Source organism: Oncorhynchus gorbuscha, linkage group LG08, assembly GCF_021184085.1.
Source record: "Oncorhynchus gorbuscha isolate QuinsamMale2020 ecotype Even-year linkage group LG08, OgorEven_v1.0, whole genome shotgun sequence".
In the NCBI taxonomy this organism is placed as follows: domain Eukaryota; kingdom Metazoa; phylum Chordata; class Actinopteri; order Salmoniformes; family Salmonidae; genus Oncorhynchus; species Oncorhynchus gorbuscha.
Window position 1 is genome coordinate 33,965,410 of NC_060180.1, and position 17,854 is coordinate 33,983,263.

The following is a 17,854-nucleotide window of genomic DNA, read 5'->3' on the forward strand; positions in this document are numbered from 1 at the left end:
CACACACACACACACACACACACACACACACACACACACACACAGTCACTCTCATCCCATTCTGCTAATCTCTCTCTGTGAATCCCTTCTAGCTCTCCTTCTCCATCTTCTTCTCCGTTTTCCTCTTTTCTGTCTATCTACTGCTCTCTCTCTCTCTCTCTCTCTCTCTCTCTCTCTCTCTCTCTCTCTCTCTCTCTCTCTCTCTCTCTCTCTCTCTCTCTCTCTCTCTCTCTCTCTCTCTCTCTCTCTCTCTCTCTCTCTCTCTCTCTCTCTCTCACTCTCATTCTCATTCTCTCTCTCTCACTGGTGGCTGTGTCCTTGAGAGGTGCAGTGCTAACTAGCTGCTACAGGGAGCCAAGTGAGTGGTATAGGAGTCGAGGAAGAGGAGGAGACCTGTGGGCTATAGAGGGTTCGAAATCTCTTACCTCATCTACGTAAGCGTTCTATGCGCGATTTGCGATTTTTGGGCATAGTCAGAGATGTCGGAACAATTGATAGTCATTCTTTTCTGGGAAGATCCTCTGTTACGGCAATGCTACTTTTCATTTCCTGAATGTAATAACCTAGTTGTAAATCATAACACTTGCCCCTGCTCTCACGAGATCGATGGTAGTGGCCGCTTTTACTGAACCTCCGGACAGCAGACAGTGACAGGGTTTACAACAGACAAAGTATTCATTAAATCAGACAGAGCAGATGGAAGAGAGGCAGGGTGAATACTAATACAGCGATGACATATCAGAATGTTGGTGTTTTGGAATTTCTGCCTCCCAGCGCAAATGTACTTCCATCTCAAAGTTTTTCAGGAAGTACATTTACACTGGTATACAAATTAAAGTCCTCAGGGTGAAAAGAACAGAATTAAAGATTTGTAATAGAGTTTTAATAACTCTTAAATTGGTGTGTACTGGTGTATTTTATTTGTATTACTCTCTAATCATTCTGCATCGTTGTCATTCACTCAGCCATGCATTGCAGTGAGGCCAGATCAATACAGAAACTCTCTCTCTCCTTGTGATCTGTTGTCTGTTTTTTCCGCGACTCTACTCCTCGTGGGATTATGTCCCTGAGCTGAGGATGACGCTGTCTTTATTAAAATGTCCAGAGAAGAAATTGCCCTTGTAACGGTTTTCTAGGTGTGGTGAAGGAGAGTCGGAACAAAACGCAGCGTGTAGATTGCGATCCATGTTTAATCAAACAAACGTAAACACGAAAATAACACAAACACTACAAAACAATAAATGTAACGAAAACCGAAACAGCCAATGCTTGTCAACTAACACAGCGACAGGAACAAAGACACTAAGGACAATCACCCACGACAAACTCAAAGAATATGGCTGCCTAAATATGGTTCACAATCAGAGACAACGATAAACACCTGCCTCTGATTGAGAACCACTCCAGACAGCCATAGACTTTGCTAGATAACCCACTAAGCTACAATCCCAATACCACCACCAAAACCCCAAGACAAACACACCACAATACAAAAACCCCATGCCACACCCTGGCCTGACCCAAAACATGAAGATAAATACAAAATACTTCGACCAGGGCGTGACAGCCCTGCTGTACCATATACCTCTAGACTTAGACTCTTATATTATAGTAGCTTAGTGATAAGCACAGGTCTTCCACAGACCAAGCTGCCTGGCTGAAGCATGTAAGAGGATGGAGGATCCGTCAGCCAACAGCAGTGATCTGTGTACTCGGACACATTCAGTGAGTCACTAAGCACCTCCATTCCTCAAACTGAGGCTGGTTCTACTGTAGCCAGCAGTAGTACGTACTGTATGTATATGTTAAAACGGCAGTACATATACTCTCAGACAAAAATATGCTACCGAGAAGCTAAAAGGTCTCTTCGGCTGTCCTCATAGAAGAACCCTTTTGGGTTCCATGTCAAACCCTTTTCTACTCAAAAGGGTTCTAAACATCTACAGTTTTACCTGGAACCAAAAAGGGTTATTCCATGGAAACAGACGAATAACCCTTTTGGAACCTGTATAGCTCTTAGAATAGAAAACCTATTCATGTCACGATCGTCGTATGGTGGGGACCAAAGCACAGCGTGGTGTGAATCCATTATTTTATTGAATGACGAAAAACACAAAGAACACTTAAACAAAAAAACGAACGTGACGCTATGATAACAAGTGTTTACACAGGCAACTACACACAGACAATCACCCACAAACCACAATGACAGGCGACCTAAATATGGTTCCCAATCAGAGACAATGACTAACACCTGCCTCTGATTGAGAACCATATCAGGCCAAACACAGAAACAGACAAACTAGACATACAACATAGAATGCCCACTCAGATCACAACCTGACCAAACAAAACATATAAACATACAAAGCAAACTATGGTCAGGGCGTGACAATTCAGCCATTCAACGTAGGAAAATACTTGCACAGACAACCATCCTGTGGTCATTAGGTCTCTCAGTGTGAATCTGTGTTATTTTCCTCTTCTGATTTCTTAAAAATCAAATTATAACACAGCTGTGGTGACTTTAATGTTTCTGACAACCTAAAGTGTGTTGTTTTACCCACTGCTCAAATCTCCTCTGCCGGGATGGGGGACAGGGAGACAGGCTTTGACTTGGCTGTCATCAGCCTCTCTCTCTGCTAGATATATTATAATGAAGCGATTTAGGCTGGAATGGATTAATTAGTTATACATCTGAAAGGCTGTCTGCGCTGAACCAAAATTAGAATTCCTCATGGTGGGGAGCGAGAATCCAGGGTAGAGGAAAGGGTAGAGAGGAGAGAGGGAAGAGGGGAGGCCATTGGGCGGGTTTGAGATTAAAAAGCTTTAATTAAAGTACATGTAACTGATGTCACTGAAGCAGACATGAGAGTTGAGTTCAGCTTCAAAATAATGTGTGATGAATGGATTTGACACAACTATTTCCATCTATTTCCATTGGAAATGGAAGATTGGAAGATGTTTTTTAATGTTTTACTGTAAGGTATAAACAGTGTCACACAATTTGTACCACATTGTATACCCCTGGGTAGATGTGAAAGTGGTAGAATATCCCCCATCCTGCTGTCAACAGTGAAAGGAGAATCATTGCACCACCAAGTGCTAAATAGAAATCCATGAAAGCCAATGTTGAGACCGTATCAAGATGTCCTCTCACACTGTTTTGCTGCAGCTTACAGAGTATTCAGACCTCTTGACTTTTTCCACATTTTGTTTACATTTACATTTAAGTCATTTAGCAGACGCTCTTATCCAGAGCGACTTACAAATTGGTGCATTCACCTTATGACATCCAGTGGAACAACCACTTTACAATAGTGCATCTAAATATTTTAAGGGGGGGGTGGGTGAGAAGGATTACTTTATCCTATCCTAGGTATTCCTTAAAGAGGTGGGGTTTCAGGTGTCTCCGGAAGGTGGTGATTGACTCCGCTGTCCTGGCGTCGTGAGGGAGTTTGTTCCACCATTGGGGAGCCAGAGCAGCGAACAGTTTTGACTGAGCTGAGCGGGAACTGTACTTCCTCAGTGGTAGGGAGGCGAGCAGGCCAGAGGTGGATGAACGCAGTGCCCTTATTTGGGTGTAGGGCCTGATCAGAGCCTGGAGGTACTGAGGTGCCGTTCCCCTCACAGCTCCGTAGGCAAGCACCATGGTCTTGTAGCGGATGCGAGCTTCAACTGGAAGCCAGTGGAGAGAGCGGAGGAGCGGGGTGACGTGAGAGAACTTGGGAAGGTTGAACACTAGACGGGCTGCGGCGTTCTGGATGAGTTGTAGGGGTTTAATGGCACAGGCAGGGAGCCCAGCCAACAGCGAGTTGCAGTAATCCAGACGGGAGATGACAAGTGCCTGGATTAGGACCTGCGCCGCTTCCTGTGTGAGGCAGGGTCGTACTCTGCGGATGTTGTAGAGCATGAACCTACAGGAACGGGCCACCGCCTTGATGTTAGTTGAGAACGACAGTTTGTTGTCCAGGATCACGCCAAGGTTCTTAGCGCTCTGGGAGGAGGACACAATGGAGTTGTCAACCGTGATGGCGAGATCATGGAACGGGCAGTCCTTCCCCGGGAGGAAGAGCAGCTCCGTCTTGCCGAAGTTCAGCTTGAGGTGGTGATCCGTCATCCACACTGATATGTCTGCCAGACATGCAGAGATGCGATTCGCCACCTGGTCATCAGGTCATACAGCCTTATTCTAAAATGGATTGAATTACATTTTTACCTCATCAATCTATGCAATATTCCCCATAATGACAAAGCAAAAACAGGTTTTTAGAAATGCTAGCAAACTTATAAGAAATTCAAAACAGAAATACCTTATTTACATATGCATTCAGACCCTTTGCTATGAGACTCAAAATTGAGCTCAGGTGCATCCTGTTTCCATTGATTATCCTTGAGATGTTTCTACAACATGATTGGAGTCCACCTGTGGGAAATTAAATTGATTGAACCTGATTTGGAAAGAGACACACCTGTCTATATAAGATCCCAATGTTGACAGTGCATGTCAGAGCAAAAACCAAGCAATGAGATTGAAGGAATTGTCCGTAGAGATCCGAGACAGGATTGTGTCAAGGCATAGATCTGAGGAAATGTCTGCAGCATTGAAGGTCCCCAAGAACGAAGTGACCTACATTATTCTGAAATGGAAGAAGTTTGGAACCACCAAGACTCTTCCAAGAGCTGGCCACCGGCCAAACTGAGCAATCAGGGGAGAGGGGCCTTGGTCAGGGAGGTGACCAAGAACCTGATTGTCATTCTGACAGAGCTCCAGAGTTCCTCTGTCCTTTATGGTAGAGTGGCCAGACGGAAGCCACTCCTCAGTAAAAGGCACAGCCTGCTTGGAGTTTGCCAAAAGGCACCTAAAGAACGCTCAGACCATGAGAAACAAAATTCCCTGGTCTGATGAAACCAAGTTTGAATGTGGGGATGTTTTCAGAGGCAGGGACTGGGAGACTAGTAAGGATTGATGGAAAGATGAACGGAGCAAAGTACAACGAGATCCTTGACAGAAAGCTGCTCCAGAGTGCTTATGACCTCAAACTGGGGCAGAGGTTCACCTTCCAACAGTACAATGACCCTAAGCATACAACGAAGCAAGACATCGCAGGAGTGGCTTTGGGATAAGTCTCTGAATGTCCTTGAGTGGCCCAGCCAGATCGCGGACTTGAACCAGATCTAACATCTCTGGGGAGACCCAAAAATAGATGTGCAGCGACGCTCCCCTTCCAACCTGACAGAGCTTGAGAGGACCTGCAGAGAAGAATGGGAGTAACTCCCCAAATACAGGTGTGCCAAGCTTGTAGCGTCATACCCAAGAAGACACAAGGCTGTAATCGCTGCCAAAGGTGTTTCAATAAAATACTGAGTAAAGGGTCTGAATACTTATGTAAATGGGTTATTTCCATTTTTAATAGATTTGGTCAAATTTCTAAAAAACAGTTTTTGCTTTGGCATTATGGTGTAATGTGTGTGGATTGATGAGGAGAAAAAACAATTTAATACATTTTAGCATAAGGCTGTAACGTAACAAAATGTGGAAAAAGTCAAAGGGTCTGAATACTTTACGAATCCACTGTAGATGCCCATCAAAGTGACACACAGAAAATGAACATAATTTTGACCGTCTTTGGATGTTTGTCAGTCCCCCTCCGGGTGCTGTGACATATAGGCTAACCCTTTGTCTCATTTCTCAATCACATTAGAGAACTGTCAGGTTGTAAAAATCTATCTGGCACTCGGACATGTTTTTCAAAGGCATGTCTTTAAACCGCAGCTATTTTAGCCAATCAGCAGCCAAACAGATAGTGTTCTGCTGACTCATTCTGTTGTATTTAATAGAGTCTAAATCCCTTGAGTCCGGTTTGACCTCTGACCTCTATCATCATCCACCAATCAGAGAGGGCAGAGAGAAATAAGGTTTAAAGGCGCTGCATGGTCAATCCAATGTCTGCATTGGTCGTGCAGCATTTACGGTGATATGGCCTCTGCATAAGTCAGGGCATTCATACTTCTTGCGCTTCGCCGAGCAGCGCAGAGCTGTTGTGAAGGAAGTGAGTTTGTGATTATACAGGACCTCCTGCCCTCACCTACCGTCAACCAATCATGTCAATGCGGAGCTATACGGAGCCCTCTGCATTGTTACAGCGCACAGGAATATGGTACTGTGCTCGATTTGGCCTCTGCGTGCCTCTGGAGGCTCTGCAATTGCATCACACCCTCCATACGGCACCTCCGACCACATTTTCCGATCAAGCATAAATTGCCTCTTATGATCAACTGAGCCAAGGAGTAGTAGTATGGGGTGGGTATTTAAGTACCATTAGCCACTTAAAATACTCATCCAATTGACATTTTATGCACCATGGGATACCACTATTCAATTGAACATCATGTTTTCTTGGTATAATCCATATTTGGGGTGGTATTACAGAGATCATGTAAAGAATATGACTACTGGTATGTATGATAGAACTATACTGTTCTTGCTATTCCATTTCTATGTCCTCACCAGTATGGGAACACTGGCTGCATCTGAAATGGCACCTTATTCCCTTTATTTGACCAGAGCCCTATGTGTCTCAGGCATCCTCACCAGGACCAGTTGTTGTGATGGTTAGCCTGTCAGCCTCACCATTTAGGTCCTGGGCTGTTTCTCTCAGCAACACCTACGCCACCACACCTTCAGTTCAGCACCCAGTCTGCCTGTCAGAGAGCAGCAGCACTTACACATCTGAAGTGTCTCATTACGTAACGCCATCATTTAGAGGAGCAGAGCTTTCCTCACCGATGGGAGATTTCACTTCTTTATTTTGCATTTTAATTATTCAACTGAGCTTGTTAGAGTTAGATAGCTGTTCAGTTCCTTGATATGGTAGAAACCAGAGCAGGGTCAAACGGGGTTTGGTAAACCTTTACGGTACTACTGTTTAGTAATTGATTGTTAATAGATTATGAATAAGGCAGTTATTAACGCTCTATTACTTGACCTTAAAAGGAGGCCCTGTAAGTGTTTCTAAGGGCCCTGGCTCCTTTTGCAGATATCAAGGTTGTATTCTATTTTCTCTCATTATACAACTACAGTCACCCCCCAGAACAGAGTTTTTCTGCCTAACATCCCCCCCTCCCCCCACACACACACATCCACACCCATGTCATGTTAACAAAAACAGTGACTACATTTATGCTTGTCCTCCTGCTAGGGGGGATAATAGGACAAATGTCTAACAGTTTGCTGACAATATTATTGGTTGCCAGCGTCTTCTGCTGAAGAGAATATTTTGTTTTCTGTTTGGTTCCTAAATGATGAATTAGATTCTGTTTTTGTGAATCTTTAATGGTTTGAGACAAAAGGGAAGGAAAAAAGTATGTTTGTGGGGTGTGTGTTTTAGTGTGTCAGTGCCGGTTAAGATCCAAGCCTGTGTTATGTTTGTGAAGGCTTTATGAGTGCTGGGTGGAGTGGTATGTTTGTGAGACGGCTGAATTGCACAGGGCCTGACATAAGAGTAATCTCTCTATCTCTTAGAGCTCTACAGCTTTTACAACTCCATCAATTTCTTCCTGACTGCCAGGCTGGCATCCTGAGGATGGTTGCCAGTTATACACCACCTGATACACTTCATTGATTTAGAGTTGGTCTGCTCTGGTTTCCCAGACACAGATTAAGCCTAGTCCTGGTATAAAAAGCTCTAGTCCTAGACTAAAAAAGCTTTGCCATGAAGCATGGTATGCTTCATCTGTGAAAACAGGCCCTTAGTTTTCACCGTGGTCGGTCTGGCAGCCGCTTTAGTAATGGGCAAACTGCTGCAGCAGCAGTTCAACAATAATGTTTGATTGCTTGGTATTGATTAGCTGAATAAATGGGCTAGTTTTGGTCGTTTGCTCATTTTCATGTTTTGCCCACTTTCAGTGGGTTTCAAACATCAAGCAAATTTCCCTCAATAGTACACAGGAATATGTCACTTTGCCTGCGATGGTGCCCTGATCGTGTGGCTGAAATGAACAGCTATTTGTTTGCAACGGGTCTGTCTACCCACCTCTTGTTATTATTTTTCCAGAAAAAATTAAATCCAGTCATTTTAAAATCGAATGGTGGAAGTTTAAGCTCTGTGTTGACTTTGAGGTAGTTTAAGTGACTTCACTACTTTATTCACTCTTTCAATCTCTCTCCTCCTATCCCTCTCCCTTTCTCTTTACAGTACAAACAAGTGGAGCAGTATATGTCCTTCCACAAGCTGCCAGCTGACTTCCGACAGAAAATCCATGATTATTACGAGCACCGGTACCAGGGGAAGATGTTTGATGAAGAAAGCATCCTGGAAGAGCTGAATGAACCACTCAGAGAGGTAAGTCCCTTAGTCCCTGCCTGGACATGCACAAACATGCTCACAAACATTACTAACAAACTATGTCTATCTTAAGGAAATTGTCAATTTCAACTGCCGTAAACTGGTGGCATCCATGCCACTGTTCGCCAACGCAGAGCCCAACTTTGTGACAGCCATGTTGATCATGCTCCGCTTCGAGGTCTTCCAGCCCCGTGATTACATTATCAGAGAGGGCACCATCGGCAAGAAGATGTACTTTATCCAGCATGGAGTCTGCAATGTCATCACTAAGGGAACCCTGGGAATGAAGCTCTCTGATGGCTCCTACTTTGGAGGTATGGGCCTGAACCACAACACACACAGAATTAAATATAGTTCAGCAAACAATTCATATTTAGTGCCTCCTTGTGTTTTGCCTTACATCTTTGTACTCTATTACCATGTTCTCAAATGATGAAGTGCTTTGTGTGTTGGGGTACCTTTTTGGAAGTTTAAGACAATCCCAGATGGCTGGTAGTTGAACAGATGCAGTGTGGTTTCTACAGTATATTTGAAACATAATTAAATATAACATTATTATATTGTATCTCTGCCACATGTTGCTCTATCTCTGTGTCTCCTGACCCTGTTTCCCTTTTCCAGAGATCTGTTTGCTGACACGTGGCCGGCGTACTGCCAGTGTTAGAGCGGAGACATACTGTCGTCTCTACTCCCTGTCTGTGGACAACTTCAATGAGGTTCTGGAGGAATACCCCATGATGAGACGGGCCTTTGAGACAGTGGCCATCGACCGACTGGACCGCATAGGTACTGAAGAGAGCTCTGGGCCCTGTACCAATGCACCTTGCTTGCGTCCTTCCTCAAAGTAATCACTGGTCTGACATTACTGGATCTATGAAAGCTGTGGAATCGTTGCTTTCACCATCCATTTGTGTTCGATCAGTGAGAACTACGGGAGGAAGGAAGATGAATTTTAAAGTAGTTAAATAAGACCTTAGTTGTACTGCTTCTCTTGCTTAAAAAAGAGAAAGAAACTACCTGCGTGATAGCAGGTTTCATGCTAGTGGTACCCAGGTGGTTCCACAGGTGAAGGTTCATATGTTATATATGTTATATATGTTATATTTAAAGGTTAATAATATATGTTTTTATATTATTGAAATTGTTAGCTTTGTTTGTTTTCAGACCTGATCTGCTAGTTTTTATTCAGTTTTAGTTGTGTTTTTTATATTACTTCATTTCAGTTTAAGTCTTAGTGTTAAGGATAGAAAGCATGCGTGTGAGTATAGTTTTTTTTGTGTTACTTCTTGCCACTGGGATGCAGTAATACATAAGGTGATGACGGGTCAGGTTCTAGGTCAGGTTTAAATTATAAAGTTAATTCCATTGTGACTTGATTTTAAAAGGAATATTGCTGAGACTGCTACAAAAAAATATGGTTGAAGGAAATTCTCCAATGCCTTTTAATATTTTTTTAAAACTAGTAGTACATGTAAGAAGAGTCAAGTTGGCTACCTAGACGATTTTTTCCATGTTAGCTGGTGATTGCTAGTGATTGTTATGCACAAGCCATTTAAAAAAAAAAACAATGTAATGATTGTCATGATGTTTTTTATTTGTATTTTAGTTCAAATTCAATTTCAGTTCAAACGGGTTTGTAAATTATTTTATTTCAGTTTACTGAATAGTTTTTTCATGATTAGTTTTATTTTTAGTTTCAGTTATAGTTTACTATAATAACCTTGCCACAGTTGCTGCAGTCCCCACTGTTTGCCAGATACATCAGTGTTCCAAATAATCGAGACCTGGTACAGATTTATTAAGTGGATCCACCTGTTATTTTCACAAACTGGAAGAGGACAAAAACAAGGCTTGAAATATGACACTATCTATATTGATACCTCATATTCATATTAGATCCTAATGTTACGTATTGATATCAATGTTTTTTTATTTTACCTTTATCTATCTTTTTATGTTTTACTCCCTCTAAGAAATAGCAGATGCAAACTAATCTATGAATATGATCTCTATCCCAGGCAGACAGTTGAGTAATGCTGTGGCTTCAGCACACTATAGGACAGTGTTAATTGATAAAGTGACACGATGACCCTCTTGTTTTCAGTATTTTCCTTGTGCATTGCTTCTTGCCCCAAAATATACCAAATTTGAAGGTCAGAATATGCTGTCTGTGAACCCCCCCTTATCTCTTAATTTGTTACCCCTACTTCTCCTCTTTCCTCTACCTCATCATGTTCTACTATTCTCCCCCTCCTCCCTTCATCACAGGCAAGAAGAACACCATTCTGATGCACAAAGTGCAGCACGACCTCAACTCCGGCGTCTTCAACAACCATGAGAATGAGATGATCCAGGAGATCGTCAAGTACGACCGTGAGATGGTCAAACTGGTGGACCTCCAGAGACCCCGCACCATGTCCATGACTTCCTCTGTCCCCGGAGGCATGTTCTCCCCTGCAGGTCCTTCCGGGGCTGGGGCCCTCGCCAGCCTCCAGCAGGCTGTGGCCATGAGCTTCTGCCCCCAGGGGATGGGGCCGATGGGGGGAATGGGGATGCCAGGGATGGGGCTGATGGGTATGCCGATGGGTATGGGGACTGGGCCGATGGGGCCAGGTCCGATGGGGCTGGGGATGGCGTCTGGTTCGGGGTCAGGGACGCTACAGTCCCCCCGCATGTTGCGGAGGTTTCAGGTGGTCCATAGCCTGTCTCAGAGCCCAGTCTCCGCATCCCCTCTCCAGTCCCAGCCACCCCAGATGGCTCATGCAACAGGGGCGTTTGGGTCAGCTATCTCCAGCCCACCAGTCCAGAGCCCTCTGACGCACCAGGGACGGACATTCCAGTACATGGCAGGTGCAGGGCCCTCTGGGTCTCAGCTGTCCCTGGTGCAGCACCATGTTCCCAGTCCCACACACACCATCCAGAGGCCCTCCTCGCACAAGAGCACCCACTCCCTCCACTCGGGCACCCTGAGCCAAGACGCCCGTGCCCTCTCCTCCTCCCAGCTCTCCCTCCCTCAGGAAGGAACCCCTACCGTCACCCCCAGCCCTCCCCAATCCACCCACCCATCCACCCATGCCTCCTCCACCTCCATCGGCCCTCCTCAGCCCACTAACCCTAGCCACCCGGGGCCCTCTGGGGTGGGGGTCCAGGTTGAGGGAAGACCCACGGGAGCTCCACAGCGTGTGGCTTTCGCCTCTACTCCTCCACCAGGAGCACCCGGGATGGGGGCGGCTGTGGTGGCAGCTGGGTCGGGGATTCCGGACTCTGGGGTCCCCAACAAGGATTTGATCGATAGCCTACCGGAGTTAGACTCAGCCCGGAGCCGGCTGTCTTCTAACTTGTGACCCTATGAGAGGTGCAGGATAGAGGCCTTTACGTAGGTGAATCTAAAACAGGAAACTGGTTGGCTTCCTTACCGACATGGCCGACAGAATAGGGGTCACATCGTCAGTCATTCATAAAGAATGTCTTGTGTGTCGGTCAGAGTCAACAAAGAGGAAAGAGGAAAGAGGAAAGAGAAACTCTGTGACTCGTGTGAGTCCAAACAATTAAACTAGTTTAACAAAGGTTAGACTGGACTGTTCTACTGTGCCAGCACCTTTATTCTTAGTAGCACCCCTTACACTGCTTCCAAACACCTATATTGCTGTCTTTACTGTAAAGATATCGAGAAAGAAACTGTTGCATACTGTGTAGAATCCATACAGCGCAATCTAGCAGGAGCTGGACTTAAAAACAAAAAATCAGGGACTTGAATCAAAGGACAATGATGACATTTTACGCTTTCAGAATGTGTTTTTGGGTGTCCTTTTTTTCTGTATACGCTGTTGTAGCAAAAATAACTACGTTGCTCTTCACATTGTTCAAAATAGTGTTTTAGACCACTGGTCGATCTTACATCGATATGTAAATAGTTGAAATAGTAAAAAAATGACCGAAAGATAATATCTTCATTGTATCTATTCTAAACCAAAGTTGAGCTTGAACACGAAGTTTGGTTGTGTCTGTATCAAAAGAGATCCAGAAGAAAATGCCATTTATTTAACTGCCTTGATTTAGAAGCCATAAATTTGGTTTGTGTGTGTATATATATATATATATATATATATATATATATATATATATATATATATATATATATGTGTGTGTGTGTGTGTGTGTGTGTGTGTGTGTGTGTGTGTGTGTGTGTGTGTGTGTGTGTGTGTGTGTGTGTGTGTGTGTGTGTGTGTGTGTGTGTGTGTGTGTGTGTGTGTGTGTGTGTGTGTGTGAGAGAGAGAGAGTTGGTATGCATGTTTTTGGTTCCATTCGGTTTTTCCAAGAGAGCTGACATGTGTACTCATATCTTTACACTGCTTTGTCAGGCATGGTTGGTTGGATTTGCTGGCAATGGCACAGGCAATATTTCACAGCTTTTCTGTTCAGCTAAATGTGTCTAGGAAGATATCCACTTGTCATGTTGGCAGAAATATACATAACGTGACACTGGAGGCAAACATGGTGGTAAATCATCAGCGCTTTATCAAAAAGAACCATCGCAAACAACCCAAACTGTATACTTGCTTGTTTTCGTCCAGGTTTATTGATTAATACATGCAATATAATTCTGCAATACACTTACCCCGCCTATATGTATAAACACTCAGTGGCCAGTATATTAGGTACACCACCCTGTTCACCAAAATGGTTCGCTCCTACAGACAGTGAGTCACATGGCCTTGTTATATAAAACAGGCAGACAGCCATCGAGGCATTCAGTTACTGTTTGATTTAATGTTAGAATAGGCAACACAAGTTACCTAAGCTACCGTGAGCGTGGCTTTTCATGCACGGCAGTGTCCAGGTTTTTACAGAGAATGGTGTGACAAATAAAAAACATCCAGTCAGCAGCAGTCCTGTGGGCAAAAACAGCTCGTTGATGAGAGGTCGAAGGAGAATGCCAAGAATCGTGCAAGCTAACAGGCGGGCCACAAACAGGCATATAGCAGTGCAGTACAACAGTGGTGTGCAGAATGGCATCTCGGAAAGCACAACTCGTCGGTTCTTGTCACGGATGGGCTATTGCAGCAGATGACCACGCTGGGTTCCAGTCCTATCAGCTAAAAACAGTGAGCATGCGATCACCAACACTGGACAATATTGAGGACTGGAAAAACATTGCCTGGTCCGACGAATTCTATTGCGTCATGCTGATGGCAGAGTCAGGATTTGGCTAAGCAGCATAAATCCATGGCCCCATTTTGCCTAGCGTAAATGGTACAGGCGGGTGGCAGTGGTGTAATGGAGAGGGGAATTTTTTCCTGGCACATGTTAGGTCGCTTGATACCAATTGAGCAATGTTTTCTTGCACTGAAGAATTCAGGCTGTCCTGGAGGCCAAGCAGGGTCTGACCCTGTACTAGATGAGTGTACCAAATCAACTGGCCATATAGAGTACCAGTCAAAAGTTTGGACACACCCACCCATTAAAAGGATTTTCTTTATTTTTTACTATTTTCTACATTTTAGAATAATAGTAAAGACTTCGACAGTATGAAATAACACATATGGTATCATGTAGTAACCAAAAAAGTGTTAAACAAATCTAAATATATTTGAGATTTGAGATTTTTCAAAGTAGCCACCGTTTGCATTTATGACAGCTTGCACACTCTTGGAATTCTCTCAACCAGCTTCATGAGGTAGTCACCTGGAATGCAATTAAATTAACAGGTGTGCCTTGTTAAAAGTGAATTTGTGGAATTTATTTCCTTCTTAATGTTTTAGCTGTGTTGTGACATGGTAGAGGTGGTATACAGAAGATAGCCCTATTTGGTAAAAGACCAAGTCCATATTATGGCAAGAACAGCTCAAATAAGCAAAGGGAAATTACAGTTCATCATTACTTGAAGACATTAATGTCGCAAAGACCATCAAGCGCTATGATGAGGACCACCACAGGAAAGGAAAACCCAGAGTTACCTCTGCTGCAGAGGATATGTTCATTAGAGTTACCAGCCTCAGAAATGGCTGATTCACAGAGTTCAAGTAACATACACATCTCAACATCAACTGTTCAGAGGAGACTGAACGAACCATGCCTTCATGGTCGAATTGCTGCAAAGAAATTTTAGATTTTTGTTTCCAACCGCCGTGTCTGTGTGAGACGCAGAGTAGGTGAACGGATTATCTCCACATGTGTGGTTATATTTGATTTGTTTAACACTTTTTTGGTTACTACATGATTCCATATGTGTTATTTCATAGTTTTGATGTCTTCACTATTATTCTATAATGTAGAAAATAGTAAAAATAAAGAAAAACCCTTGAATGAGTAGGTGTGTCCAAATTTTGGACTGGTACTGTATACATATATATAGTGTATATGTTTTTTTTTTTACTGTGAAACCTTAAAGAATCAGCAGCTGCCGTGGCTTCACTAGTTGAGATATTGTAGTCCAGCGACCATATTGTTACCTTATTAATCTAAAATGTCACAGGAAGTGAGTGGATGTAGTTCTTTTGTGGATCAAATGAGGCAGACTGGTTTCAAACCTGTTCAAGGTCACCTGCGGATTTCAGAATGGAGTTATGGAAATCAAGTCCCCAAACTGTCATTTTAAATTACATTTTAAAGTAATATTGTACATTGTAAAGCAAGACTAACCAATCGACAGAATGCATGCCAATGGGAAATGGGGTGGGGCAGAGGAAAAAGAAAAGTATATCTTCACCTGTGTGAGTTTGGTGTTGTATGTACAGTATATTGAGCAAGAGCAGCTCCTTTGAGTCCAAAACTCCACGAATGTCTATACGACAAGAATTTATTCGTCAATAATTCATCAATTCAAGGCTGTGGCGGGTTGTGACTTTGAAGATAAATATTTAAGTTAATCTAACCCTGGTGTGCTTCAAGCCTTCTCTTGCTGAATGTATGCCATATGAGGGGGAAGACAGCTAATCAGAAATAAACTGCCATGTAAATACAAGGACTGACATTATTACGGGTGACGATGCGAAGGGAGATTTTGCTGTATGTGTTTGTGTGACTTAGGTTTGATGCTTCTCTCGTTTGGGTGTGTTCTGTATGTAAACTGTATGTTACCCTGTTCCCTGTTCTATGATGAGAGAATACACTTTTTATTTATTGGATGTACTGTAGCATAGAGAGTTGAAACCATTTCCAGTTTGTCACTGAGATCCAACCCTTTGGTTCAAAGCAACACAGCAAAGTTGAGTTCAGCATTTAAGCACATTATGTCACATTATGATGTTTTAAGCAAAGGACAAATCACTGCTTCAGTCTCTTAGAATGATCACGTCTGGTTAAATAAAGGTTAAAAAAATAATAATAATAACCTAATAATGTCTGTGGACGAATCTGGGAGAAATTTGGCAACTGACTCAATGTGCAAAAAACTGGCTTTTGAAGCTGTGAACTTTATCGATCGAGAGCAAAGCTGTTAAATCATGATGATAGACATTTCACTCAGGTTCGCTACCTTTCTGGAAAGATATATAGTTTTAATGATACGTGATTGGTTTACTATTTATTTGTTGTAGGTACAGTTTGTTTATATTCTTGAATTCAACTTGTTTTCATTTTGCATCAAGTTGGCCTTGAATTCTGATTAATTGCACCAAACACACAGGATATAGTATAATTAATAAGTTATATGTTGAAATAGAATGCAGAAGTTCTAAGCAAAGCCCTATTGACATTTTTGGTTTGATCTCCTAACTTACAGGTGTAGGAGGCCATTTTAGATATTGAAAGAATAACTATAGAAAATAATAGTGAATGTGAATTTCCAAGGGCTTCACTAATTTATGTAAAAGCTTCATTTTCATATACATTCTGGATCATTTGATAACAATATGTATTATTCACAAGTGTACTACTTATATTTTCAGTACATTCTAAGCCACAGTTCAAAACCTTATCCTTTAAGACTATCATTTTTTGACTGTCAAGTTACATATTTTAAGTCAGATCATAGTCCCCAACATATTAATATAATGTTTTGTTGTTTTTTCCCATGGGAAAGATGTATGCCAAAATGCCAATAGAATTATGAATGAGTTAAGTCCAAATAAGTGAATACCTGTTGATGCTTAAATGCTGTTTCAGTGCAATCAATTGGTCCTCTTACCTAATCCTAGTATGTGATAATACCTGAGTTTGCCCTATAAAGCTGCAATAAGGACTGTGCTGATATTATTTGTAAGGATTTGTGTCCACAGTCAGTGAAAAAGAAAGGGACAGAGAGAGAGAAAAAACCCTGCTTTGTTCAGTCAATATCATCTCTGTTTCATTGCAAGAGTTCCCATGCATCCAGCATAACATTTTATTAATGAATGACGACACCTCAGTGAATTTGGTTACCTTTTTCTTGAATCCCTGGCATCTGTTATATCATGCACGAGACACTGTTTTGCAGGTTTTCATTTATTGTTACTTCGTTCTCCATAAAAAAAAGAGACTTCCAATGGAATAAAAATTAGATTACCCATGCATGCTTGAAATCGACTGACGATTATTGAGAGACGATTATCTTAGTTTAAAATATATTTTTTTTCCGTACCAGATATTAAGGGTACTAAATGTCTTGGTATTAATGTCTTAGCAAATCAGGGTATTCTCTGTTTCTGTTTTGAGAAGTGTCTTCTTTGTTTGTCTGTTTTGTTTTGTTGTTGTTATTTTTTTACCATTTGCCCCAAAGCACATGGACTGTGTATACCTTGTGCCTAGTATATCTAGTTTCCACATAGTCTATTTTTGTGGTATGTACGTGCCTGTAAAAATGCAAAATATGTGTTTTTATTTTCAACTTGCAATATATGTACAAATGTTAGCTAAAGACGAGTACTGCTGAATTGAAATGATAATGTCAGTATATATAATTTTCCCTGATTTGGGAAACACAAAATTGCACATTTTTGTTGGTTTCAGCCTTCAAACAACATGTGCGCTTGTACTCTGTTCTCATCTACTGTACGTGTGTTATACACAGAGTTGTGGGGGCACATTGTTACATTTTTACTACAATCTGGTGTCACCAAAGCATTTTGTACAATGAGAGGGTGACGTCAAACAGGCTTTTTGTGGAGTTTATGCAGTCTAGATATCACCTCAGTCAACAAACAGTTTGTGTGGACAACTTGAACTCAAAATTCAACCCCAAAAAATCTAGAATCATTCAATTGAAAATTAACCCCCAACATGTATATCTGAAGACCAGGGGACCAACAGCAGTGCCAAGCTGCTTGAATCATTGTCTTTATGTCTGTCTGTTTGACAAGCCAATGCATTTGCTTCTAACCTAAAGGAGACGTTTGGTTAATAATTCCTCGTGGGACCTTCAAATCTAGACATTGCTGTGTAACCAACTACAATGATTTAAAACGTTATCTAGTCTGACAAATATTATACCTTAATGTTGTAGTTACCGTAGCCTGCTTATCTAAGCCTTCTCACCGCTTCAGACTCTCTGTATAATGTGTGTTTGTGTGTACCTGTGCCTTTCCTTC

The 17,854-nt window shown here is 42.3% G+C and overlaps 1 protein-coding gene across 1 annotated transcript in view; it reads left to right on the forward strand.

Annotated features, from left to right (window-relative positions):
- LOC124040837 (potassium/sodium hyperpolarization-activated cyclic nucleotide-gated channel 2-like) overlaps positions 1 to 12,395 on the forward strand; it is an 83,863-nt gene extending 71,468 nt beyond the window's left edge. The window contains exons 5-8 of the mRNA XM_046357937.1: positions 8,199 to 8,345; positions 8,422 to 8,662; positions 8,970 to 9,134; positions 10,617 to 12,395. Coding sequence (XP_046213893.1) covers positions 8,199 to 8,345; positions 8,422 to 8,662; positions 8,970 to 9,134; positions 10,617 to 11,692 — 1,629 coding nt within the window. The 3' untranslated portion in view covers positions 11,693 to 12,395. The remainder of the gene's footprint in view (positions 1 to 8,198; positions 8,346 to 8,421; positions 8,663 to 8,969; positions 9,135 to 10,616) is intronic.
- The last annotated feature ends 5,459 nt before the right edge of the window (positions 12,396 to 17,854 follow it).